Raw genomic sequence first — 27,767 nt, forward strand, 5'->3', positions numbered from 1 at the left:
TTTGAAAATTAATTTTAAAAAAAAGTTATTGTGTACATATCCACTGAACGGATTAAACCAGAAAGATGTTGGGTTAGTAAATTGAACTTGTTTTGCCTAAGGACGATTCTACAGAAACCTACCAACGGCATGCGGGGCCACGGATGATCCGAGCCGTTCAATAATTTTTTTTAAAATTTCGAGTGGGCTTGTGAAAAATAGCTCAATCCGATATGTGTAGATGCTCGATCCAATCTTTCTATTTTGTTTTCATCCAATCTTCCCTTCTTTTGTAAATGATAAGATTGGATCTAGCACTTGTACATATCAGATTGAGCTGATTTTTCATAAGTCCACTCGGAATTTTTTTTTAAAAATAATTAAACAGCTCGAATCATTCGTGCGAGGACCTGAGTGAGCCCCGTGTGCCGTTGTACGTACCGTCCGTTTCCCCAGGTCAGTATCCTTGGACTTTTCGTTTGCTTAAACATTAGGCTGTACAAAATTATCTCTTGGACCAGTGGACTATAGAGATAGCAATCGGACCCGTCCCGCCCCGATCAAGGTGGGTTTTCCGCCACCTTTTCGAGTGTCGGGTTGGGGTAAAAATACGAAAACCCTGCCGGGTTCAGGTAGGATTCGGGGTGATAGTACCCCGCCCCGAAATGTATTTATTTATAAAATTATACTTTTATCCTAATCGATCTAATTATCAATAATACTTTAAATTTTATATTTTTACCCTAATATTATTATCATTATACTAAAAATCCTTATATTCTTACCTTTATATTTTCACCATTATACTAAACTAACACTTTATTTATATTTATTTTGCTTTTAGATTAGCAATTTTTTTTAATTTTTTACAGAGTGGGGCGGGTAAACGCGTTCCCTGATTGGGGCAGGAACGGGGGTACCCAAAAAATACCCGGTCGGGGCCAGGGTCAGGTAATTTTCGGGTAAGGTACGCAAAAAATTGCCCTGCCCCATTGCCATTCCTAGTGGACTATCGATCATAGAAGATCGTAAAATAACGGTAATGATATAGAGTTTTTTTTTTTTTTTTTAACAAAAATGATTTAAGCCTAACAGCATTTACAATACGAAATTCATTACAAATATCTTGGACAAAGCCAAACTAATTGTCTAACTGATACAAAACAAAAACAAGGCGATTGATGTCTTTCACCCCAATGCAGGCATCGCCTGACGCACATTTTGCTCAAATTTCAAATTAGTCTCAAAAAGAAATAAAGTGCTAGCCAAGAAAAAAGACAACAAATACCCAAACGATCAAACGAACCCTAACCAAGTATGAACGCGCCAATAAACTCCCAAAGCTTCAAATTTGACAAGCCATCATGAGTTGCTCAAACAAAATTAAACGTAGCAGATCACTGTTGACATGGAAGCCTTTGTGAAGCAATATCATCTAAAAGAACCTGATCTGTAAACGTAATATTCGCCCAAAGACAAAACTAAAAACTTTCACAAAAATGAGAGACAAAACTCTCACAGATCAAACGAGAAGTCATTAATATGAGGAGACACGAGAAAAACAAACCAAGAACTAGAAAACCAAAAGGAAGATTAAGAACTAGTATCATGGCCTTCCTCTCTTGCTACTAGAGGTGTCAAACATGCGTGTCGTGCCGTGTCGTGCCATTCAACTTCCGTGCCAACCGTGCTTCGTGTCATGCCGTGTCGTTCCCGTTTACTTAAATCATGTCATGTCGTGTCGTGTCATAGCCAATTGTGTCGTGTCGTGTCGTGCCCATTTACTTAAATTGTGTCGTGCCGTGCCGTGCCATTTTTCAATCGTGTCGTGTCGGGCCGGGCCCATTTACTTAAATCGTGTCGTGTTGTGCCGGCCCGTTTTTTAATCGTGTCTTGTCGTGCCGTTTTTTAATCGGGCCGGGCCATTTACTTAAATTGTGTCATGTCGTGTTGGCCCTTTTTTTAATCGTGTCGTGTCGTGCCGGCCCGTTTACTTGATCATGTCGTGTCGTGTTGGGTCATTTTTCAATCGTGCCAATCCACAGCAATCCTAGATATCTCCACCTCGTAAATGCCCGTTTTGTATGGTACGCACAACAAAATTGCTTTATTTTTGTTTTTGGTCTCTTATGGACAGTATTCCTTTGAATCCTTAAGAACCATAAAGGAATGCTGTGATGGAGTCATGTATTAAAAATATGGCAGTGCCCATTTGCTTCTTAGAAGCTACACACGAATCTGGGTGCCAAACACCAGGTTACTATAGCCAAATGAATGACTTTAATTCGTTTGAGTAGGCAAAACCTGAAAAACTTTTAATTGATTTTCTCATCAATCATGTGGTTTAAACTTGCACTCTAATTATCTTCATACACCTGTGGAGGATTTGGGCAGCAATATTTAACCAACACTCAAATATAAATGAAGGCACAATCTCCAAGACTTGAAATTGAAGCCCAATTCACCTGAGGTAACTTGTTTTGATGTGTTTATGGATGAATTTATCAAACATTAAATGACTTTGGGATCAATACGAGTGGGAAATCATTTTTGTTCATTATGTTACTAGTGGCAATAATTTTCTTATCTGCTTTATGTTAATAAGCACATATTATACTAGGTTGATAACAACCCCACTACTCGGGAAAAAAAAAAGCAAAAAAACAATAGAAACTCCTAGAAATTTGGAAACTTAAATAAGAAGTGCAACGGCCGGAAAACAAGAGCTTCAATGTTGACATTACTGAGTACATGAGCTGCTGGGCAGCATCAACATTCTGAAAGCCAATTCTCCTAAGAATACATTTCAAACTCCTAATTTCACCACAAAAAGAATAGAATACAAAATCAAGACATCCATCCTGTAGCAATCCATTTTGACAAGCAAATTTTTCTAAGAACAATAGTACATTGCAAACTCGTAATTTCAACAAAAGAACTAGTATAGACTATAGAATACAAAATCAAGAGATGTTCTATCATGTAGCTATCCATTTTAATCTTCACAGATACTCGCAATCAAGCCAATTGCACCAAGATCAAAGAAAAGTAGCACAAAATACCAGCAGAAGACTACAAGAACAACATCCGAACAATCTACCTAAAGCTCATCGCCTGAGTGCGAACATCACCTGTCAGAAGAAAAAAAGAAAAATACACGTACATACGACTTGAGAAACTAAATCCAAAACAAAATTCAATCTAAGTAATTAATTTGAAAATTCAACTTAAAGATTCCAAAATTGAACTTCTATTTTCCACGGGCAAGAAAGTGAGCAGCCAACACAATCGCATACAAGGCAAGAGGACAGTAAAGACAAAGAAAGGTCGTAAGTTACCAGTAGCATCACATTAGTAACACATCTCCCCTAATCATCACCATCTATATCAGAGTCTGAAAAATAATCTCTGAATTCATCTTTAGCTGATTTTTTTTGAATTCTAAGACGTGCATCCTCCCAATCTTTTAAGCATAGACAATCCAAAATGTCTGGAGCTAGTTTGCTCCTCTTCTCATCCAACACTCTCTTACCTGCACTAAAAGCAGATTCCGATGCAACTGAAGAGACAGGAGCAGTTAGTACATCACGTGCCATTATGGAAAGAATGGGAAATGTCCTTTCATATTTTTTTCCACCGGTCCAAGATATCAAAATTTTTTAAGTTGTCATTTTCGGTAAAATGCTCTATCTCTAAATATTTAACAAGTTCAGAGCGTGCACTTGCACTTTTATCTTTCTTGGAAATGAGAGACCAAGATAGGTCATTGCTACTTGTAGATGATAAAGGAACAGTAGTACTACTCGTAGTCGTAGTAGTGCTTGCAAACTTAGACTCATTAAGTTAACAAAAATTCCATCTAAGAGCATTTGAACAGCTTCTAACTTATTCCTTGGGTCCATTACTACAGCTACAATAAATATTTTTGGCATGTCCTTGAAATATTTCTTGAATTTTGATTCCATATCAATACAAGCAGCTATGAAATAGTTTTTTTTTTTAAACTAAATATCTCAGTTGTAAAGGTAATCAAATATTTTTTACCGAATAGAAATTGTTTAGTTTTTTTTTTAAATTAAAAAAAGCCATTTGGCTTATTTAAATTTTTTTTTGTTTTCCCATGCCTGTGTTGTGCCCATGTCCGTGCCTGGCTAGAACCGTGTCTTGTCGTGCCATTCCCGTTCACATTCTGTGCCTGTGCCCGTGTCGTGCCCTTCTACGACCGTGTCTACCGTGTCATGCCCGTGCCTGGCTAAACCGTGTCGTGCCATGCCGTGCCAGGCCAACTTCCGTGCCATGTCCGTGTCGTGCCCGCCCACGTCTATGCCCCGTGCTAGTCCACGTGCCCACTAAAACCGTGCCGTGTCCGGCCAAGACCGTGCTCGTGCCCGTCCACGTGCTCACTAAGACCGTGTCGTGTCGTGCTGTGCCAGGGCATGACCGTGCCCATGCCCGTGCCGTGCTACATTTAACAGTGTCGTGCCCGTGTCGTGTCGTGCCGACCCGGCCCGTTTGACACCCCTACCCGCTACCGTATTAAGGTTGTGAAACCCTAGGAGGAAAGGGGAAGAAAGGTAAATGTGACAGCTAGAGTTTCGGGAGAGAGAAAGACAGAGTAATCGAGAGTACTTTAGATCTAGAGTTAAAATAAATCTGTACAAAATAAGGAAATGATTGCACCAATTTGCTTGGTCATATTGGAAAATAAGTGGTTGATTTCATCGACAATAGGATAATTATGTAATGATTCTCAAATATGAAATCTTGTCAAATGGGATAGGAGAGAATAAAATTAAGGAGAAACTATATACGGTACTCATATATTTTTGTTACGTATTTTTTTGGTGTATGTTATGCGTAATATTGATGTATGTTATGCATGGTTTAGTTAGTTGCAAAAGGAGTGTACCTTTAAAGTATATGGTACGTAATAGGCGCGTGGAATTCATGAATTTAAGCGCCTAAGTAGGGAAATTAGCGCGTTAGACGTGCATTTAATTCTCATTTTTCCATTTAATGCGTGCACGAGGTTGGATTTTGTGTTTGTGCCTAATTTGCAGGAAATTGAGATGTTTTGGCGCTAATGAGAAGTACCCGGTAGGCCGTGATAGAGCTTGTGAGCGTGAAAGGCTGTGGAGACTAAGTGTTGGAGTGAAATTGACGAGGAAATCACCGTAGTCATTCGCGAGCGCTACAAGAAAGTGGTATAGCGCTCAGAAGTGGATAGCAAAGTCCACAAAGTGATCAGAGAGTTGGCTAGCGCTACACCCTTTTTGGTGTAGCGCTACCTAAAGGTTAAGAGAGAACAACAGCCAAAGCTAGGTCAACGGAGTCAACGCCTCAAACAAGTTAGCGAGCGCTATACCATTTGTTGTATAGCGCTACCGAGGGGCTTAAAAAGGGCCTAAAACGTTGACGTTTTGGGTTAAGCCGGTTCCAATTCCGATTAATTTTAGGATTTTTATTGTTTTTAACGGGGATTAATATAAATACCTCGTTTTAAGTTAGTTTTAGGGTAGATTTTTCATTCCAGACTTTTACGTAGCAGTTTTTTCACTAACGTTGTTTTGTTTTCTCTCAGTTCTTAAGTTTTCTGCACTATTTCTTTCAATCGCTTGGATTCTGGTAACGTTTGTCGAATTTCTTCGTTTATTAAAGTTGTTCGTTATTATCTATTCTACGTGGATCTTTCTTTTATTTTTTTTCCGTCTCTTCTGCAATAGATGATCATGTTTCGATCTAGGGTTTTATTTTCTGTTATTTCAAGCATGCGTGAGTAGTTCCCCAGGGTGCAGCCACGGGACGAAGGCGTCTTGTGACTAGTTTAATCAATGTTTTACCTCGGGTACGAATTAATTCGTTTTTCCAACAGTTTTGGGATATGAAAGAAAATCCCTTTCTAATAAACAAAACCCAGGCATCATCAGATTTTAAATGCGCATGAGAGCTGGTGACAAGTGGTGGGCATTTATTAGGAACCCCTTTTTTCTTATTCTGAGATCAGTGAATTGAATAATTGTGTCCCGAGTAAATATTGGTTAGGCTAGTTGCAGACGCTGGGTTCCTACGGCTGTACTCTCCTTTAAATTTATAGTTAATTAAATCAATTCAGTGATTTAGGTAGTAAATCAATCAATCAAACAAAGGGTGGCTACCTAAGAGCCAGATTAAACTAAAGTTCATCACAATTGAGTCAACACCGTCCGTCCGTCTCTGTGGTTCGACTCCGGTACTTCCGGAATTATTGTGCTACATTGGTCGAGAGTCCTACGCTTGGGACGCGTTTTTAGTCTTTATTTATTAATACACCCGACAGGTCAAGCATTTTTGGCGCCGTTGCCGGGGACGGCGACGTGTGTTCTAGAGTGTGAGTTTTCGTAATTTTTGTCTTTTAGTGGAGTCACCATAGGTAGAGAGAGGAAGGTGTCCTTTAAATAGGACCCTCTTTATTATCGCAACCCGACACATCGTTTAGTTCGACAAGAACTGGAGTCGAGTCAATCTGTGCTGTCTAGTTCTTCATCTTCTAGTTTAGAGTCAGACTCAGCTGAGTATCAGTCAGAGTCTATTCCCATTAGTGGTCTTTACATAGATTTACCTTTTGAGTCAGTTAGTGTCAGTAATCCACTTTTCCAGTCAGTTTTAGAGTCAGAATCAGAATCCGTCGAGATGGGAGATAGGCAGGTAGTTATTCAGCCGTCCTTGAGACAGCACATGCACCCTGAGAGGACCACTCCTCTCGGACCCATTGTGTTCCCTCAGGAGACACAAGAGGCCCGCAATGCCTTTACAGTCAAACCCGGTGTCCTTAATAGTCTCCCCAGTTTCCACGGGAGAGAGTGCGATGATCCGTACGAGCATGTGCGGACATTCGAGGGATTGGTGCGCAACCTAGCGTCTAATACCCAATATGAGAATGCGTGCCTCAAACTGATTGAGGCGACGTTGAAAGATGGCGCGCTTCTGTGGTTCCGAATGCAAAAGTCTCAATCCTTCACCACATGGGCACAAGTGCGTGACGCGTTTTATAGGAAGTACTTTTCTGAGGCTAAGACTAAAACTTTTAGGCGTCAAATCCAAAGTTTTAGGCAGGAGAGGGATGAGTCATTTCTCAAGGCATGGGAGCGTTTCAAGGAATTGCTCCTAAGGCTGCCACACCATGGCTTTGAGAGAATTCAGTTAATCGGTTTCTTTCATCTGGGTCTAAACGCTGAGTCAGTCCAGCACATAGAATATTCTTGCAAAGGGGATGATTTCTTGTCCAAAACAGCAGATGAGGCTTGGGATTTCTTAGATGACCTAGCTGATAGGCAGAGGGCTTTAGAACCATCCGATTTTGAGCGATCCGGACTTTCTGGGTCCAACGTTGTCCCGGTTACCATTCGTGACCAGCGACTTCAGGCTCAGGTTGAGAAAATGGCTCAGAGATTAGAGGAGCTAGAGGTGAGGCAGGTTCGTCCAGTTCATGAGGTATCAATTGAGGAAGTATGCGTGTGGTGTGAATGTAAAGGGCACACCGCGACGGTTTGTCCTGGGTTTATTGCCGCCAAGGGGGCGAGTCAGTTTAATCAGGAAGAAGTCAATGCAGTTAGGACTTGGGATCCTTATTCTACCACGTATAATGCGGGATGGAGGGATCACCCCAATTTAGGGTGGTCGGACTCCAGACCCGTAGGTGGAGGCCAAGTTCAACCCCTTGCGCTACCTCCGCTGCAGCAGTTTCAACAGGCCCAATCGTCCAGGCCTCCTCAGGGCCAGGTCATCCCATTTCACTTCCAGCCACAAGCTGGTAGAGGGGTAGGACCATCCACTCGTGGTCCTCCCCCAGGTTATTCGCAAATAACCGCGCGTGATCATAAGTTAGAGGATACTGTCAATTCCCTGATGCAGTCACAAATGACATTTCAGACAGAATCAAGACAGCAAATTGGGGCCCTTACAACCCAAATGTCACAACTCACTGCAGTTGTCAGTCAACTGCAGCAGGAGAAGGGTAAGTTTCCAGCCCAGGGTAGTGTAGCGGGTGCCCATTATTTGGGAAATTCTTCAGGTCCTAATGTTCAAAACCAGAATCAGGAGGAGGCTAAGTCAGTCACCATTCTCAGGAGCGGGAAGGAGATCGATAAGTCCATCCCATTAAAGCAGAAACCAGCTCCACCCCCGGAGCCGGTTGATGCACCAAGAGCAACTCCTGATATTGTTGATGTCCCTAGGAAGGAGGTAAAGGATGATGAGGAGTCACCTGAGGTGGTAGTGCCTGCAACTGCGGCCCCCATGACTCCAACGCCACCCGTTGCTCCATACCCAAATCGCTTGGTGGCGAAACCTAAGGTCAATGTGAACTTTCAAATGCTTGAATTATTCAAGAAAGTTCAATTTCCTATCTCTTTGATGGAAGCCATTGACGCAATTCCCCAGTTTGCTAAGGTCTTGAAGGATCTGTGCACGTCAAAGCGGAGAACAAAGAGTCAGGATAAAGTGCTTCTGACGGAGCAAGTGAGCTCCATTCTCCAGGCTGAGATCCCTACTAAGTGCAAGGACCCTGGTTGTCCCACCATCCCTATAGCTATCGCGGGCCAAAAATTCGATAAGGCTTTGTTGGATTTAGGAGCAAGTGTCAACTTGCTCCCCTATTCGGTATACTTAAAGCTTGGCCTAGGCGATTTGAGAGCCACACCGGTCACGCTACAATTGGCCGACCGGAGTGTGAGAGTTCCAAAGGGGGTGGTGGAAGATGTTTTAATTCAAGTGGGCGAGTTTCTTTTTCCTGTCGACTTTATTGTCCTAGATACTTGCCCAATACCGGAGGTCTTTGAGAAGACTCCTATCATCCTTGGCCGTCCTTTTCTAGCCACTTCCAGTGCTGTCATGAATTGTAAAACTGGACAAGTCCAATTGTCGTTTGGGGACTTGAAAATGGAGGTGAAAGTGTTTAATGCAGAGAGCCGAGTCAAGATTGATGAGGTGAGTTTGATCGACACGCTGATGCAGGAGCATGTCGATAATATTTTATATAAGGATCTTCTAGAGATAGCCAAGGAGGCGTCATTCTTAAATTCTCCAGAATTAGGGAGTTTGATGGAGGTGTTGGTCGATCCTGGGTGAAGTAGGTGAACTGGTTGAGGCGTTGGTCAATCCTGTTTATTCGGATGACCCTATTGTGTAGCCGTTGTGGCTACGTTCCGACGGGTAGCTTTTGCGTACCACTCTCTTCATTGAGAAGTGGACCCGACCCCTAGTAATAGGGGTACCCATCATTGACTTGGGTCTTATAGCTTTCGCACGCCGCTATTAAAATAAGGATCGTGTGCCCAGCTCCGGTTAGTAAGGGCAATTTTGTGTTGGTAACATTGGATTCTACTAATTAAGTTATGTTGTTTTTGGGCAATCTATTTATATTTGTCTTTTATTTCTTAGTTCTTTATTTCTTGTCTTTTGTTTAGTTATTTTTCTTCTCTCATTTCAAAAAAAAAAAAAAAATTGAAAAGCGAAAAAAAATTGCATCATGGTCTTGTATAGCCACCCGTTTCTTGCCCACCGGCGAGGGATGGGGAGAAAAGTATGACACGTTAATCGCGTGAAGATTTGGTGGAGTATTTCTCTTTTTATTTTTGTTTTGGGAGCTCGGATACCACGAACCGGGCGGAACTAATGTTTTTTTTGCAGAGTACGGTGATTGGCCCGGAGGCTGGGTGACATGAAATTCCTCGAACATCGGCCGAGGTCATGGTGGTTGGCTGCCACCCGTAGGTCTATTTCTTCTCCCTTGTGCTTTCTTTTGATGTGTCTCCATGCTCTGGGGACATAGCTTGTTTCTAGTTGGGGGGAGGGTGTACCTTGTACATGTTTTGTTGCGTTGCTAGGGTAATTTTAGGGTAAATTTTTATTTTATTATTATTATTATTTTTTTTTTTTTTCCAGGGGATACATTTGTTATGCTTGATTGTATTGTTAGGCGAGCATGTTAGAATTAGCCGAATTATTGTGCCTGTTTTAATTCAAGTTCATGCATATATTTGGCGCCTTTGTGAACATGTTAGTGCTGTCGTTACGTTGGGTAAGTGTCCCCACGTAGTTAATAGTGCATCCTGATAAACATTCCCATATTCTTTGTTTTCTTTTTCTCGCATTTGCGGAAAATAGTAGGCTTTTGTTTCACAATTGAGTATCTAGATGTTTTGCATGCATTTGTGAGAGTTGGTAAGGCATTTTTGCATGATTAGACCACATATGTGTCCCTTTGTCCAATCTTAAACCAGTCCGAGTCAGTTCTTGAGTCTAACCTAGGAAACCGGTGTGTGGGTTGGACTATAGTTTGGGGGGTCTAGCATTGTGCATCATGGGTGTCTTATTGCATTGGATTTGGAGCATCGTTGTCGTCGGAAGTGAAAGTGAAGAAATCTTGATGGGTGTCATGTTTTGTAACCAAACCCAACCTTCAGGCCATAAAGCTAAGTCGAAAAAAAAGAAAAGAAAAAGAAAAGAAAAGAAAATGTGGAGTTAAGGCAAGTTGGGAGAAATCAGCACCTACTAGCACATCAGAATAAGTGATTGTTTGATCATGTTATAGGGCAGTCCTCGACTCTGTATCAACTGCCTCAGTTTCCAGATTTAGAGGTCAGCGACAACTTTGCCGAGAGCAGTTTGGATTGATTTTGGATTTCCATGATGCATGAAGCTAGGGTGGTGGTGTCATTTTATGTGTTTATTTCATGTTTTTCAGTGTCGGTGGATTATATTTGTTTTTCTAGTATTTGGTCCGTAAAAATTTAGTTACGGATGTTTAAATCTCTTGTTGGACTTTGTTTGGTTGGCACCAATGGAAGCATGTTGGTAGCTAAGGGTAAGGTGGCGGCTAGTCTGGGTAGATGACCTTGCGCTACTATAGGCCGCCGCCTAATTTGTAGTTTCCCTTTCGTTCGGAACCATGGTCATTATAAGCCTAATTAAGTCCTTAGTGGACCTTGTGCACGTTGTTAAACTCTCGTTCATGCATGTTTTATGTTAATGTTGCTAATTTTGTGGAATCGTGACTGTATATATATTGTGCTTTTATTCTTTGTCAGCGTTGTCTTTGATTGGCGCGTGGTGGCCTTTGTTTCGGTCCCACGTAGTTCGCCAAGCGCTTTTTGCATGGAATGTTTGAGTGTTCTGGTGAGCGAGTGTAGCATCGTTGCCTTCGTGGGGGCATTTATCTCTGCATGTGTTTCGGCACTAATTTTGTTCATCTTTTTGCCAAGGCATGCATGCTTTTGAGTTGCAGGTGAGTGAGGAGGCGAAAATTTTTCGACCCGCCTATTTCTTGTACAGCATACATAACCTTTGTATTCCCCTTCGTGTCTTGTTAGTCTTTGTTTTGTTATTTTTCTTTTCGTTCGTTACTAGGGACTAGCAACGCTCAAGTTGGGGGATGTGATAGGCGCGTGGAATTCATGAATTTAAGCGCCTAAGTAGGGAAATTAGCGCGTTAGACGTGCATTTAATTCTCATTTTTCCATTTAATGCGTGCACGAGGTTGGATTTTGTGTTTGTGCCTAATTTGCAGGAAATTGAGATGTTTTGGCGCTAATGAGAAGTACCCGGTAGGCCGTGATAGAGCTTGTGAGCGTGAAAGGCTGTGGAGACTAAGTGTTGGAGTGAAATTGACGAGGAAATCACCGTAGTCATTCGCGAGCGCTACAAGAAAGTGGTATAGCGCTCAGAAGTGGATAGCAAAGTCCACAAAGTGATCAGAGAGTTGGCTAGCGCTACACCCTTTTTGGTGTAGCGCTACCTAAAGGTTAAGAGAGAACAACAGCCAAAGCTAGGTCAACGGAGTCAACGCCTCAAACAAGTTAGCGAGCGCTATACCATTTGTTGTATAGCGCTACCGAGGGGCTTAAAAAGGGCCTAAAACGTTGACGTTTTGGGTTAAGCCGGTTCCAATTCCGATTAATTTTAGGATTTTTATTGTTTTTAACGGGGATTAATATAAATACCTCGTTTTAAGTTAGTTTTAGGGTAGATTTTTCATTCCAGACTTTTACGTAGCAGCTTTTTCACTAACGTTGTTTTGTTTTCTCTCAGTTCTTAAGTTTTCTGCACTATTTCTTTCAATCGCTTGGATTCTGGTAACGTTTGTCGAATTTCTTCGTTTATTAAAGTTGTTCGTTATTATCTATTCTACGTGGATCTTTCTTTTATTTTTTTTCCGTCTCTTCTGCAATAGATGATCATGTTTCGATCTAGGGTTTTATTTTCTGTTATTTCAAGCATGCGTGAGTAGTTCCCCAGGGTGCAGCCACGGGACGAAGGCGTCTTGTGACTAGTTTAATCAATGTTTTACCTCGGGTACGAATTAATTCGTTTTTCCAACAGTTTTGGGATATGAAAGAAAATCCCTTTCTAATAAACAAAACCCAGGCATCATCAGATTTTAAATGCGCATGAGAGCTAGTGACAAGTGGTGGGCATTTATTAGGAACCCCTTTTTTCTTATTCTGAGATCAGTGAATTGAATAATTGTGTCCCGAGTAAATATTGGTTAGGCTAGTTGCAGACGCTGGGTTCCCACGGCTGTACTCTCCTTTAAATTTATAGTTAATTAAATCAATTCAGTGATTTAGGTAGTAAATCAATCAATCAAACAAAGGGTGGCTACCTAAGAGCCAGATTAAACTAAAGTTCATCACAATTGAGTCAACACCGTCCGTCCGTCTCTGTGGTTCGACTCCGGTACTTCCGGAATTATTGTGCTACATTGGTCGAGAGTCCTACGCTTGGGACGCGTTTTTAGTCTTTATTTATTAACACCCGGTCGGTCAAGCAGTACGAATAATTTTGGAGGACGGTTCATATATTTTGGTGTTTGGTGCACATATTTTTTGGCTCATTAGTTACACATTTTTATGGTATAAATTGCGTATGTTTTAGTTGAAGTTACGAATAGTGGTATACAGTACATTTCGAAAAAGTTACATACTTTTTTAGTAAGCTATGCATTTTTTTGGTAACCAAAATATTTCAAGGTGTGCACAACAGGTTTCTCCATTAATTAGTGTATGATTTTAGGTTCTTCTACTCATTTTGAGAAATTTATAGAAGTTTGTGATATATATTTTATAAGGAATAGATAATTATTCATTAGGCGAAGTTATTACCTATATCCTAATTGAGTCATAGTCAAAGATTTTATACATTTTTCAATCAAAAAAACATAAATAAATAAAAAATTGTACTACTAAAACATTTATCATCTCCTGAAAAAAAAGACAGGAATGTAGTAAATTAAGCATTCATGTGGGAAGGAGAAACAGAAACGAATTGGATTGAGATCCAATGACGGCCCACGGAAAGCCCGGTCACTACTGTACGTACAAGGTTTTTTTTGTTGGTTTGGGCAATTTCTGAAAAGTTTTCGAACTAAAGACTTATGGGCTTGGTCTATACATCATACAAGAAGGCCTTGAAACAAAACAGGTTCACATAGGTCTGCAGTTGGAAGGATATGCCAACGGTGCGGTTATTGGCAAAACCAAAATCGGTACCGAAGTATACATCTAAAATCAAAATTGGTGGTTTTCATTGTATCTAAACCATAACCAAAACCACAGTTACTAGTTCAGTTTGGTTCTTCACCGAAACCGGTGGGAAATTTTTTTGATAGAGTTAAAGACGCAAAATATCGAAGAAAAAGTCATGAAAGCTTCAAGAAAAAAATTTCATGATACTTTGCTTTCCCTTGTCCTAAAAAGGTTTTAATCTTAAGCATTGACAAATTTTGTATCAATATCATCTTTAACAGGTTTGACGAAGGAAGCCAAACACACGAATGGTGGATGAAAATACAGAGGGCCGGGTAGGCTAAATTTCTCAAGATTACATGCACAATTTCCAAAAACTATTGGCGATACTAAAATAATTGAGGACCGCCAAATGTAAAAGTGTTTGATCCATTACAATTTTGCACAAACCATTGTAGATGCTCTTAACGTGCAACTTTGGATTCGGTTGGAAATCAAGTGAGGGACAATGACTCTAACGTGCTTTATTGAGATACTTATTCCAAGATAAAATAAAAATCAACAATGGAGTATCAAAAAGAGGACCATGAGAAGACATAAAGGATAAAGAATATGTACGATATACTTACAGGCGCAATAGTTCCTAAAAGTTGATTCAATATATACTGAGTGTTAAGGAAAAAGAACATTGTAGAAGAAAAAATAAGCAGGTATCATTTTTATTGAAGAAGGCCTTTAATTTAATTTGTTTTTGATGAGAAGGAAGGTTTCAAATAGAATTTGCGTATATATCCTGGCCTATGTCTCCAATTTAATTCAAGAAGCAGCTGGTGACACTATCACGATCATCACACTTTTCTCCCACCGAATGAGGATAAGAAGGCATAAATAAATAATAGTACTCCTCTCCATAAGCATTGGAATCTACCTTTCCTAGCTTCCTACTTTAATATATACTTTGTGACCACTGATGCATGATGGGAATTTCTCTTTTCCCTGTACGTATATAATGCAACAGCTAGCCAACAAGAGAGAGATAAGAAAGTTAATTTGTGGGTACAAGCTAGTTGTTGTAGTGTACAGTTATATAGCTTGAATTTTCCATGGCTCAACTTGGGTCTCTCTCTCAGGAAACGGAGACGTTGAGCCATGTCCTGAGGCTGGTTCAGGCCTTCAGGGCGTTTGACTCCGACAACGATGGTTCCATCACTGCCGCAGAGCTCGGGGGAATTATGGGCTCTCTCGGGTACAACTCAAGCGAGCAAGAAGTGAAGGCAATGATGCAGCGAGGAGACACGAACCGTGACGGGCGGCTGAGCATAGAGGAGTTCTTGGACATGAACACAAACGAGCTGGGACTGGGAAGCCTTGGAGCGTTTCTCGGGAGCGCGTTTGAAGCTTTGACAGTGGATTTCGAGAGTGGGGAAGCCGTGACAGGCGAGGATCTACATGGAGTTATGAGGGAGATAGGGGTTGATCAACTGTCTGTGGAAGATTGCCAGGCTATTGTTGCTTCCATGGATGCGGATGGGGATGGAGCTGTTTCCCTTGAGGAATTCAGGCTTATGCTTAATTCCTTCCTCTAGACTAATTACCTCTCCATATATATATATATATATATATATAATTAAAGGACACTGATTTTGGTGCTCCAAAAATGCACGCATGCGTTCCAGTTTGTACTGTAATATCCAATACAAAGTGGAGCACCTGCATATAAAAGTAGAGCGCGAAAATCAATTTCCATAATCAAACTAATAAGCTGGCCCTTGGACTTGGATGCTTAATGTATATTAACAATAATCGATCGAGCTTAATTTGTTCTGGCAGATTACACTCGTGTGATCAGAATTTGAGTCGGAAAGGGTGAGCTCGACGACACCCATCATATATAATAAATAAACAAGTTAATTGATAATATGACTATGTTGCATGTATGAAATCTTCTGAATCTATATATATATATATATATATATATATATATATATATAGAGTTAGGTTCCGGTGAGGGATCCCTCATTTTATTAAAATGCGGGACTCCCCTTCCCGATTGAATTTCGATGATCCGAGCCGCTCAAAGTGATCAGAACGTGATTTTAAGGGTCCCCGTACGAAATCAGCAAAAAAAATGACCGGGAAGGGCTTCATCCGAGCAGTTTTCATTAAACGGTTCAAAAAAAACTGCTCGGATGACGCCCTTCCCGGTCATTTTTTTTGTTGATTTCTCGCGGGGACCCTTAAAATTACATTCTGCACACATTGAACGGTTCGGATTTTCAAAATTTGATCGGGAAATGAAAGTCCCTCATTTTAACAAAATGAGGGATCCCTCACTTGAAAATTCCTATATATATATATATATATATATATATAGTTTTCTTAAGAGAGAGTATTGTTTGTATTGAATTTTTATTGCCGTTCAATGTAGATAATCAGTGCTTGAAAAAAACAGCGTATGAATAAGGAATCAAAGATCATATCATACGCTTGCGTATTTGTAACATAAAATTGGGACGGAAATTTATAACAAATTATATATAGCAGCCGTGAGCCATCAAATTACAATTCATGGTTGATAATGACAAAAAACAACTCCTCATATGAATCCTCAAGTCAAAGAACTATTAGGCAGGAAAAAATAAATCAGAAAACAGTGATCATATATATAGAGATCACTGTTTTCTGATTTATTTTTACTAGAGATCACTGTTTTTTAATTTATATTTTCCTAGATCACTCTCCATCTAGAAATTCTTACTCCTTTCAAGCTTCAGGCTCCAATATACTCTGGGAAAGTGACGGGCTCAAAAGCCAAAGCCCAATAGCAAAAAGATAAGGCTTGTGGGCCCAGAAGCCCAGACAAGCCCACTCTAGTCCATGGGCCCACGAGACAGTGCTATCTAGAAGCCGGGGCTCGCCTTATAAATGGGACAAGGTCACATAGGGATATGACAATATCGGTCGACCCGTTCGAACCCACCCCATCCCCCGCCCAAAAAATTCCCAAACTTCGGGGATTCGTTTGGGGATTGGGTAGGGTATGGGGAATTTTTTTTTTAAAATTCGGGGATCGGGTAGGAGTCGGGGATGGGTCTGTCCCCGCCCCGAACCCTACCCGTCTCCGTTCCCCGTTCATTACCCGCCCTGTCTCCGAATCCTCGAAATATGTATATATTTATATATAAAAAGTGATAAATATGGCCGTTCCTGATACCTTACTTTATTTTATTTTATTGGTTTTTATAATTCTGTTTGTGGAGCTTTGTTGGCTCCTAATTTCCTGGCTAACTGACAACCGTTACTAATACTCTTTCCTCAGCCCTTTTTCTTGGAAAAAAAAATACAAAACAATCCAAGTCCATTTGGTTTTCACATGCTTGTATATGCTGTTAGGTGCTGCAATTGTGAAATATAAGTGCCCAAATTCCGAATCTCCGTTTTGGATCCCAGTTCCCCGTTTGGGTCGGGGATGGAGGAAAAAAATAAATCCCCATTGGGGATCGGGTTGGGGAGGGGAATGGAGTAGGGAGTAATGGGTAGGGGGTGGAGGTAGTACCCCGTCCCTGACCTGTCCCCATTGCCATCCCTAAGGTCACATCACCATAAGTCCTCCCTCCCCTTTCTAAAATCAAAAAGTTTAGAACCACAAACATATCACACAAACAAATAAATGCACAAATCATTTGCCTGATCGATCTTTTTGGGTATAGTGAAATTGTTCAACATTTTGGGTATCCCTTGGGGCCCAAATATCAGTTATACTATAAATTTGGGACTTGTACCCTCCATATACAACATGTTGACTTCACCTGGCCTCCACTTTGAGAGTCATTTGCCCATTCATCTCTAAATCGATTTTGTGCATTCATGTAGTATAACAGTTTAAAGCCAGCCCTCAATTAGGAGTATGTAGTAAGCCTATTTGGTCCCAACCTCAAAGGGTTTTGAGTCCCTTTAATTTCAACGCAAAGTTCACGTCCGTCTTGTGAGCAAAACCATTTTCCCGAGCAGAGCGTGCTGGTTGAAGTGGTAAATAGGATTGATTAAATTTCCTGAATATATAGTGTCCAATGGTGGTGGTGTGAACACGTAATTGAAGAGAAATTAGATTACTTGGCTCAGTAATCAACAGTCTAGATTTAAAAAAAGACTCATCGCAGAAAGAATGTTGCACTACACCCATGTAGTGCACCCCTACAAAACATAAATACATAAAATTTTGGGTGAGAGATTTTTGGGGGTGGGGAGTTGGGTTTTATATTATACATAAGATCAATAAAATTACACTTTAATTTTTGTTGTGCCCGTTCAATGCATGGGATAACAGAACCAAGAAATTGATATTTTTTATTGTTCCCCTGTATCAAACGGTTACACCGCTAGTTTAATAGATTACAATGCGTGTTTGTGTTTTTGTGAGAGAGAGAGAGAGAGAGAGAGAGGGGATGCTATTGGTTTTTCGGCCAAGATTATGGTTACCAGGACCCACGTTCTGACCATTAATCAAAGGGGGACTATTTTAGTCCAGAAATGGCATGCCTCATCTATAACAACTCCGATTTTTAGTAAATAAAAATCTCGTTAAATATATGAAAATTCTTATTTAAACCCTAGATTGCTTAATAAAACTTCCCTTTAACTTTAATAATCCGTCATAATTAGATTTGACACTTATAAAATTATATCTTTTCGCACCAGACAATCTAGTCATTTTCTAAAAACAAGTATGCTTATAGAAGCACTTGTATATTTTCCTAGTGAGTAAAATAAAATCATAAAGTTATATTTCTTGACTAGAAATCCTACTTAGCAAGTAGGATTAGCTTCCAACTGATTAGTTAAAGAAACATAATTATCATTTCACCTAGTTACATTTCTCTAACCCTAGATGAACCTTATGAACCTTTTGGACCTAAGGAAGTAGTCATTTTGTTTCCAAAAGTGGAAAACCTAGACTTGCCATGCACATAAGCCTAAGAATAATAGTCTTGAACTTAATTACCCTCCAAAGTTACTTTCCTAAATTTTTTCCTAGGTATATATAAGTATATATACATAATAGCTTACTATAATCATGCCTATATATACATAGATATACTTTCTAGGAAAAGTCTTACCCATTGGACAATATATTGCACTTGAAAGCCTTACCTTTAATCATTACTTTTTTTCCTAAACTTAGTAAGGCTACTTAGACCCAAATATACATAGTTAAATATATAATAGCCTACCTTAATCATACCTATATATACATAGATATACTTTCTAGGAAAAATCTTACCCATTGGACAATGCCTCGCACTTGAAAGCCTTACACTCATCATTACTCTTTCCTAGACTTATTAGGACTACCTGGTACCTAAACTCACACATGTATATACACACACACACACACACACACACTCACTCATGATACAAAGAGAAAGAGAGAGAGAGATAGAGGCCGAGAGGAGAGAGAGAGAGAGGGAGAGTGAGGTGTGTGCATATGTTTGTACACTTTCACAAGCTACCTCTTTAGCCTCAAGCCTAATTACTACTTTACAACCCATTTTAGACTACTTTAAACATGAAATCTAGCCTTAATCATCCTAAAAATTGACTTACAACCTAGACTTAGGATTGACTAAACATGGAAGGCTACTTCTTTTAGCATCTTTAGACTTGTAAGACTTGCAACCTAGGTTATAATCACCTAGGATTTACTTACAAGCCTTAGAAAATCCCCATGATCACCTAGCCTTGCACCTACCAATGGATTGACAAGTGAGGGAAAGATTTGGCATGTTTAAAAGTGTGATTGGACAAAACAATGAGAGGAAGAGAGAGAGAGGGGTGGCCGGCCATGAGAGGGAGAAGGAGAGGGAGAGCCCAACATTTTGCTATAAATAGCACCACATTCTTGTCATTCAACTCACACCTTCAACCCTTTTAACTTCTCTCTCTAGAATTCTTGAGTTTGTTCTTTGTTCTTCCTTTATTCTTGGTGTTCTTGAGTTTCTTCTTGAGTTCTTCAAGAAACTCATCCAAGGCCGCCACTAAACCACCACTCGATCCAAAAAGTTTAGTAGTTAGGTCAAGATTTAGTTTTAAGAGAAAAATGACGTTCCATCTTTTCTCTTTCGAAGCTACCGTAAGCTTACCATAAGAGGTCGCCCATTCGATAGTCGACTTACTTTTCTGTAGCCGTCCCTACCGCCAAGAAGAACGGTAGAATATTCTTACTCCTATCTCTAAGTATAAATAAAAATGTGTATATTGTTTGTATTGTTTGAAATGCATGAAAACATGAAAAGTGTTTTACTAAAGGTTTGAAAAGAAATATGACTATATTGAATAACTTGACTTTATTTTTTTGGAAAAACATGTGTTGCTTTGAACTTCTTAAAAAGAAAGAGAACGGATTTTGGAAACATAAAATTGAATGAAAGTATTTGTATTTTGATCTTAAGGATGGTTATGAGCATGTATATATAATTACTTGGATTACTTGTTTAATGTGTGATAAAGCATAAGTGGTATCCACTCCAAAGGTGTCCGTCCATGTGACACTATGCTTTAAGTTGTGTTCTAAATGTTTGAGTATGATTGCGTAAACTTAGGGATAATATGAGCATGATAAGTAATATAGAGTTGGATGATCTTGCTAGTTTAGTTTCAAAATTACAATGAATGATTTATGTGTACTTATGTGAAAAGTCCTGCCACGGAGTCTATGCATGCAAACGAGACACAAAAATCAAAAGTAGAAACATGACACCTAGGGTGTGGATAATGTTTTGAAACCGCAATATGGCCGGACGTGATAGCCCATTGTGTAGTGCGTGTTGCCAATGGGACCGGACATGGTAGTCTCATTGGAGGTGTGACTTGGTTATCCGCGGAGAGTAGCCAAGAAAACCGCAATGTGGCCAGACTTGGTAACCCATTGTGTGAATTATGAAAATTACAATGTGGCCAGACGTGGTAGCCTATCGTGTGTATAGATTTGAAAACCGCAATTTGGCCGGACTAGGTAGCCCATTGTGTAAATTATAAAAATCGCAATGCGGCCGAACGTAATAGCCCATTGTGTGTATGGATTTGAAAATCGCAATGTGGTCGAACTTGGTAGCCCATTGTGTGTGTTGCCAATGGAGCCGAACGTGGTAGCTTCATTGGTAACGTGTTTAAAAAATGCTTTTCAACATGTTGATTTTGTAAATAAAAATGAGACACGGTTTACGATAAGTCGCGTAGGAGAAATACAGATATCACATACACCAACGTTAGAATAAGGAATGTGAATGTGTCATTGTAAATTGCTTTATTAAATATGCATGTACTTTTTGAAAATCATGAGTTAATATACTATTTGTATGACTTCTTGTTAGTAAGTTATGTTTTAGTGGATATAGGATTATTTTGCTGAGCTCTCGTAACTCATGGTATTATCTTTGGTGACCCTGACATATTATACCGGTGGAGACGTAGGTATAATGTGTCAGACCTTGTAGATGAGTAGGGTGAACTCTACACCTTGGAGGCTTTCGGAGCCGAAGGGCTGGCTAGGATGGAAGAGCAAGCGGAGCTGTAATTAGGAACTCTATAATTCCTTCCCTTTGTGTAATTAAATGAACTCTTATGGGAGTTATGATGCCAGACTCTATTTAGATTTTCAATAAAATTGTCTATTTAACGTTTCCAAAATTCGAGGCATTACATCATCATTAGGCTATGCACATGCAAATGTTTTAGGATACTTACCATATCAAATGATCGTTTGACTCTTGGCAAGAAAACCTGTAGAGACCCGTATTTAATTTATTTAACTTTAAATGTTTATCATTGAGGAAAATGGAAAATGTGGAATATTAGTGTTTATGTGATTTGAGGCCAAAGTGATACAATTGATTGTGGAAGGGTGTAATACCCCTAATCTTTAATTATGTTTTAAGTTAATTATGTGATGTGTTTTGGGCTTAATTAGCTAGCTAAATGAAATTGGAACATAAGTGGTTATACGTCACACCAACACAGGATAGTTTTTCTTGTAGTCTGTTAAAATGAAGGAAATGTGTAATATTTCCTCCATCCTCATCACACGTAGAGAGAGAGAGAGAGGAGAGAACCGTTCGGTGAGAAGAAGAAGAAGAAGAAAATCTTGGAGATTTCTTCCTAGACTTGGATTGAAGCCTAATTTGGTAAGTACATGCCTAGATGAGTAAAATTTCTTGTTCTTGATGTTCAATTTTTGCTAGAAGTGCTAAATCTAAGTGGGTTTAGGGTAGAGATTGAAGTTTGTGTTGGAAACCCATGAACCCTGTTTAAATTCCCAGAAATTGACATGTTTAAAGTTGGTGTAATTCATGAATTTGGTATATTTGAGGCAGCCCATGAGTATGCTCTGGTTTGCTCATGTTTTTGTGAAGTTTCTGTATGAGTTTTGATGTGAATTTTAGGGTTTTACCTCAGAAATTCGTATAGCTTGTGGGTAGGCTATTTAGAGCTCCAACAGAATTGAATCTGCCTTGTTCTTGAGGAATTTTTCTCACCATCTTCCCGACCTTAATATTTTTTGATATTTTTACTGAAGATGCCTGTATGTGTCTACTTTACTGTGTAAAATTTTCAGAACCTAATTCACAATGTGGAAGAAGTTAAAATTCGTTAACCGACCTGCTGTTGTGGTATCTGCAGTGCTGACAGCATCGTCGCACTTTACGGGAACGGCTATAATTTTGAGCTCGGGCGATGAAATTGCGATCCGATTTCTGATTTTGAAACTAGACTCATAGACCTAAAAAAATGCACGAAGATTGTGTCTTATTTATTCTTGTGCAAAGTCAGATTTTAGGTTAAAGGTTATGAACCTGCAGATTCTATGACTAATTTTTTAAGGCTAGCTATCTAATTTCATATTCTTACCATAGGACCTTATGTTCATTTAAAATAGGCTTGTTTGACATTCTCTAATCATGTTTTGTTGCCTAATTGTCTTAGGAGGTTCGGGGGACACGTGGCTACGAGGTGAGTGATTAATACCCAAAACACATGGTTTGTTATAAGCTTTACGCTTCAATGATGTTTTATAATTTGATATGAACTCCATGGAATATCAATGGAAGGTGGACATGTTTTATATCTATTAATGGCATCCTCCCACGTCCCAGCTTGCTAGGGGACACGTGCTAAAAGGCTAGCAAGGCATGGCTATTATTTCGGATAACGAAAGACGTCTTAACTTATCCACTACCGGGGACGCCTGGTAGACATGAAATGAATAGAGGATGTGCATTACTATGTTATGTTGCTATGAGAAATGATTCATTTTTTTTAAATGGTTTTATCATTGTCCATGGAAAGCATGTGAATTGCGTATTAATCATTCATACGAGCTTTGGCTTATGAATTTTCCCACCTTTCAGGCAACGAGACGTAGAGTGGTGGCGTGCAACTCTTCTTTTGGTCGCTCTAAGTAGATGTTGGCTTGTAGATAGGGAGTTGTTTTTGGTGAGCATTTTTGTATGTAAATATGCACAGCTCTGGGTGGTTTGCAATGTAGAGATCCTTGTAAAGACTTTTGGTTTGGCATATGTAATAAAATAGAATTTGCTTCTGCTTGTCGTTAATTAAGTCCCTTTAGTCATTTGCTAATGAGGTGTTTAACTTTAATATGGCCTTAGTGATGTGATCACTGGCGCCTTGTTGTGACTAAAGCCTTTAGGGGCAGGCTAGGGTCATGACAAAGGGTACAATGTGTAGTTTACATATATATGAGTATATATAGGAGGGTGAGAGAGTAGGAAATCATTTTTCTCCCCCACCCCCACCCCTCACGCCTCTTTCTCTCATCTCTCGGCTCTCTCTCTCTCTCTCTCTCTCTCTCTCTCTCCAAATTTCACCCAAAATCCACTCAAAACTACCTCCAATCTTTCATCCATACACGTATTGTAGTCCGCATTTCACCGGTTGTAGCTCGGTGGAGTCGTATCGCTCTCGGTTTCGATTTCGAAAAGCTAGGGCTCGTATTTTCGTGGGTTTTGTTCTTCGGCTTCGAGGTAGGGATTCTACCTCTCAATATATGTGATAGAAGTATTCTCCTTGCTTAAAATCGTGTCCTTGGTTGTTGTTGTTGTTGTTGTTGTTGTTGTTGTAGTTGAAATCGTCGAAATCTGCAGAAAATCTGCTCGAACGCCCATCAGTATCGATACTCAGTATCGATACCAGCTTCTCTGGAGCATTTTAAGCCTCTGTTGTATCGATACTGAAATTCGTAGTATCTATACAACAGATGTTAAGGCCAGCTTTGCTGTCTTGTCTCAAACTTCGTTGTTTTGACCCCCGATTACTTCTAACTTGTTCTAAATATTACCAAATCATCCCATAACATGATAAATCATATCCGTTGAGTTCGTGGAGTATCTTTGCATCCCTCGCCCCTTGTTTGGTATAATTGGACGTTGATTTCCATATGGACTTGATTGAATTGAAATGACACATTATGTGAGTACGAGATTCTTGGACACTTATCGACACAACGAGAACATTCGGGGCCCATCGATGGGTGGGTGATATCGGGGTCCCATAATTAACCCGGCAGGAGCTAATGCTCATATTGAACACTCAAGGTCCAACCTTCTAGGTGGGCGTTTGGCAGGGGGTATCGGGGTTCCATAATTAGCCCAGCAGGAACTTCGGCTCAAGACACATACGACGAGATGGTGTTGGACACATAAAAGGTGGGAATGGTTATGGTGTGAGTTAAACGGTGATTGTTAAGTTGTTGTTTCGAGGTTATTAAGTCAAGAGTATTGATTACCAAATTGTCCTTGTTTATGTTCTTTTCCTATGATCATCCTTGCATTTCTTTTGCATATAATGTTAGATTAGAATTTCCTGCTGAGCTAGTATAGCTCAAACCCTCTATCAATTTCAGGTACTAACACAGGGCAATAGCGTGCATGGTTGAAATGCTTGGAGGTGGAATTATTTTTGAAAGCTAACAATTAAGGAGTTACCTAGTTATCTTTGTAAATCTTTTGGAAAATGTATTTGTAACTCTAATAGTAAATCTTTTGACTACGGAATATTGTAAATCCTTAACTCTTGAATATTCAGTACTTGTATTAATTTGGGCCTCGGAGCCAAAGATGTAATATTTTAGGAATGCTACATTATTTTGGTTATCGTACGGATTATGACGAGGTTTTATTTATGGAAGTCATTTATATTTATGATGAAAATCGAGGGCGTGACAAAACCTAGCCAATTCAACGTCGTTTCGTACATGGCAAGGAACTAAGCATTTCTTCTTAGATTGCCTATGTCAGTATGATAAATGCTAATGTTCCCACTTCTCAGAAGTAGTGTGTGGGGCAAAATCCGGTGTTTACACCAAATAGGCTTGACTTTATTGGGAAGTAAGGATAATTGTTCACTGAGGAAGCTAATCATCTCTCTACCTATAAAAGAGCATCTAAGGTTCCATCAATACCCGATATACTAAACGACTAGAAAGTAAGGTAAGGGAGAGAAACCCATCTTTCACCTAGGGCTTAATGCCCTTAGCAAATTATGGTTGCTTCAATTAATTACTAGATAGCTCAAGCTCCGTATTACTAGATGCGCGTACGCCGTTTTTGATTATTTAACTTTCGCTTAATGTTTGTATTGTAATAGTCATGATAGTTCTAGACCCTGACATAAAGATAGGTTGTTAATTATCTAACATCATTAAGGATAAATTTACAATGTGAATATCAATTCCCATTTTCAATAATCAAGTAGTATTTCCCATAATCCGATAATCAAGTAGTATTTCCCATAATCCGATAATCAAGTAGTGATTTTGTCACAACCCGCTATCCCTAGACCCCTTATAAGGGAATCACTGCCCGTGACCGGCCAACAAGGCCTTCTTACATAACCAAATGGGCTCAGAAAAAGTGCTCTAAATAAAAAAAAAATGAACATTTGCGGAAGCGATTAAGAAAACTTCACTTAAATTTATGGGGTCTATTGATAAAAGTAACCATAAACAAGTTTAAGCAAAATGAGCACAACCCATTTAGTCTAGAGCATCCATACATTGATAACTTTCATGATATCATAATTACATTAGCATGAACATCCATAGCCTTCCCTAAATTACATAACTTACGTACATCACTTTGTAAAAATTATATACATCCTTGATCATAAGGGGAACAAGTACAAAATATGCCCAAAAATACATGTCTTCTTTCTACTTCATTTCTATATGCAAAACGATTCCATGAAGCCCAAACTTGCACAAAACATTGCACCTATAAGCTATCATACTTCATCACCTGAAATTGGTAATTAAACTGTCAGCTGAAAGCTCAGTAAGTAAAGTTCATACTCTAATTTGGGTTTTGAATATTCAACACATATATAGCACACTAGTTACGAACATTTAAAATAAATACAAAAGATATTTTACATGAAAGTATAAAGTACTCAAACACATTTACATAGCCAATACCGCCAAGCTTATCACACCCATACATACTTGACACATATCGGGATCCCGGCTGATTATTGGTACCCATCGGCAAGGGCACATACCTGAATATTATGGAACACTCCAGGAAGGCACATACTGAATATTATAGAACCCTCCAGAAGGGCACATAATGCTAGCTATTATGGAACCCACCAGCGAGTACAAACGGTAAAGCAAGGGGCATGACATACATACTTCGTAAAAACAAAACTTGTAACATACATACTTTGAACATCTTAGGAATTACATTAAGGAACATTTTCATTATAACATAGCCCTCAAAATACTTAGATATATCACTTCATAACATAGAAAATCAAGTCACACTTCATAGGGAAAAAAAAAGTTCATAAAATTTCCCATTTCAAAGTATGAGGTTACTTACCTTCCTTTGCACTTCAACTAAACATCAACTTGTATCCCTTGTATCCTTTGCTTAATCACCAAATCCTATGTATTGTATATACACATATATTATTTACACAAAGAATTCCTGAAAATAAAAATGCATATGCATGATACCTAAAATGACAACTCAACGTACTTTCACTTAAAGAATTCTTGAGAACAAACCATACAGAACTAGGTCCTAATACTTTTACCACATAAAGATCACTTATATGCATATGCTATCAAAATTAGTCAAGAATTAACAAGGTCAAGAACTATGCCTTTGAATTAAAAGAACAAAGACTAAGACTGCAGAATTCAGCACTGTTCGAAACAGAACGCAGCTTAATAAACGAATTGTTTAAAATTATTCTCTTTGAGTTTTAGTCTAATTTTTGGACATGATATACAAGACACATATGGGTACCTCGCATAAAAATTATAGAAAATAACGTGATGGAAAACTAGGTCAAACTCATCAAAAATCGAAGGCCAAAACAGAGGTTCAACAGTAGCAGTAAAACAGAGTGCAGTCTAGTGCGAGATTTTTCTAGACTTTTTTTTAAGGAATATTAATCCCAAATTTTTACACGACATTTTAGACTCATTGAGGGACATCCCATAAAAATTTCGTAATTTTTGAAGATGATTTACTATGTCTAAAAATTCGTGGCTTAAGGTACAAAAATCCAGCAAATCTCTGGATAGATTTCTCTTCAAACTCACTACAAGAAAACTTACCTCTTTTAGGTTTAAATCATGGATTGAGAGAGCTTCAAACACTTGGGTCAGAGATGGATTTGAGATTGAATCTTGCTCCAAGAACTTGATTGAACCCTAGAACCAAAACCCTAGAAGTAGAAGATGGGGGGACTTTTTGATTTCTTTCTTGAGAGGAGTGAGAGAGATAGGACGTTGGAAGAATGAGAGGATGAGAGCCGATTTTTTTTTGGGCGCTGCTATTCGCAGCCCTCTATTTACTCCCATAGCCCATTAAAAATTTTCAATTATACTCGACAGTTAGTTACCGAAATTGAGATATATTTTCAGCATCCAATTACCGAAATATAATATTTTTTTCGACAGATGTTTACCGAAAATGCATGTTCGGCAATTGTTTACCGAAAGTTGAACATATTTTCGACATATAGTTACCGAAATATAATCTTGTTTTCAACAGCAATTTACCAAAATGTTATTTATGATTTTCAACAACCATTTACCGAAATGTAGTGGGCTACGGGAAAAAATAAAGGGCTGCGAATAGCGGCACCCTTTTTTTTTCTTCCTTATAAGTCTGGAAGTGTCTAGAAAAGGGGTGATCTAATTATCAAATGAACCCTCACATAACATTTTCTTCAAATAAGGACCCAATAATATTTTGTCTTAGG

The 27,767-nt window shown here is 39.2% G+C and overlaps 1 protein-coding gene, 2 long non-coding RNA genes and 1 other non-coding gene across 4 annotated transcripts; 2 read left to right on the forward strand and 2 right to left on the reverse strand.

The window, feature by feature from the left end:
* Nucleotides 1–7,036: 7,036 nt before the first annotated feature.
* LOC131331699 (small nucleolar RNA R71) lies at nucleotides 7,037–7,145 on the reverse strand. Its single transcript, XR_009201498.1, has one exon. It is a non-coding gene; the product is annotated as a small nucleolar RNA R71 (small nucleolar RNA).
* A 7,320-nt stretch (nucleotides 7,146–14,465) lies between these two features.
* Nucleotides 14,466–15,399, forward strand: LOC131329819 (probable calcium-binding protein CML29). Its single transcript, XM_058363196.1, has one exon. It carries the CDS (start codon nucleotides 14,585–14,587, stop codon nucleotides 15,065–15,067), a length of 483 nt encoding a protein of 160 aa, XP_058219179.1. The 5' UTR covers nucleotides 14,466–14,584; the 3' UTR covers nucleotides 15,068–15,399.
* A 6,151-nt stretch (nucleotides 15,400–21,550) lies between these two features.
* Nucleotides 21,551–23,076, forward strand: LOC131329820 (uncharacterized). The gene is made up of 2 exons (XR_009200862.1): nucleotides 21,551–21,661; nucleotides 22,461–23,076. It is a non-coding gene; the product is annotated as an uncharacterized LOC131329820 (long non-coding RNA).
* Nucleotides 23,077–25,646: 2,570 nt separating this feature from the next.
* On the reverse strand, nucleotides 25,647–27,308 carry LOC131329821 (uncharacterized). Its single transcript, XR_009200863.1, has 3 exons — nucleotides 27,118–27,308; nucleotides 26,372–26,436; nucleotides 25,647–25,789 (listed from the first exon to the last, which is right to left on the reverse strand). It is a non-coding gene; the product is annotated as an uncharacterized LOC131329821 (long non-coding RNA).
* Between the last annotated feature and the right edge of the window lie 459 nt (nucleotides 27,309–27,767).

Source organism: Rhododendron vialii, chromosome 6a (genome assembly GCF_030253575.1).
Source record: "Rhododendron vialii isolate Sample 1 chromosome 6a, ASM3025357v1".
Lineage (NCBI taxonomy): Eukaryota > Viridiplantae > Streptophyta > Magnoliopsida > Ericales > Ericaceae > Rhododendron > Rhododendron vialii.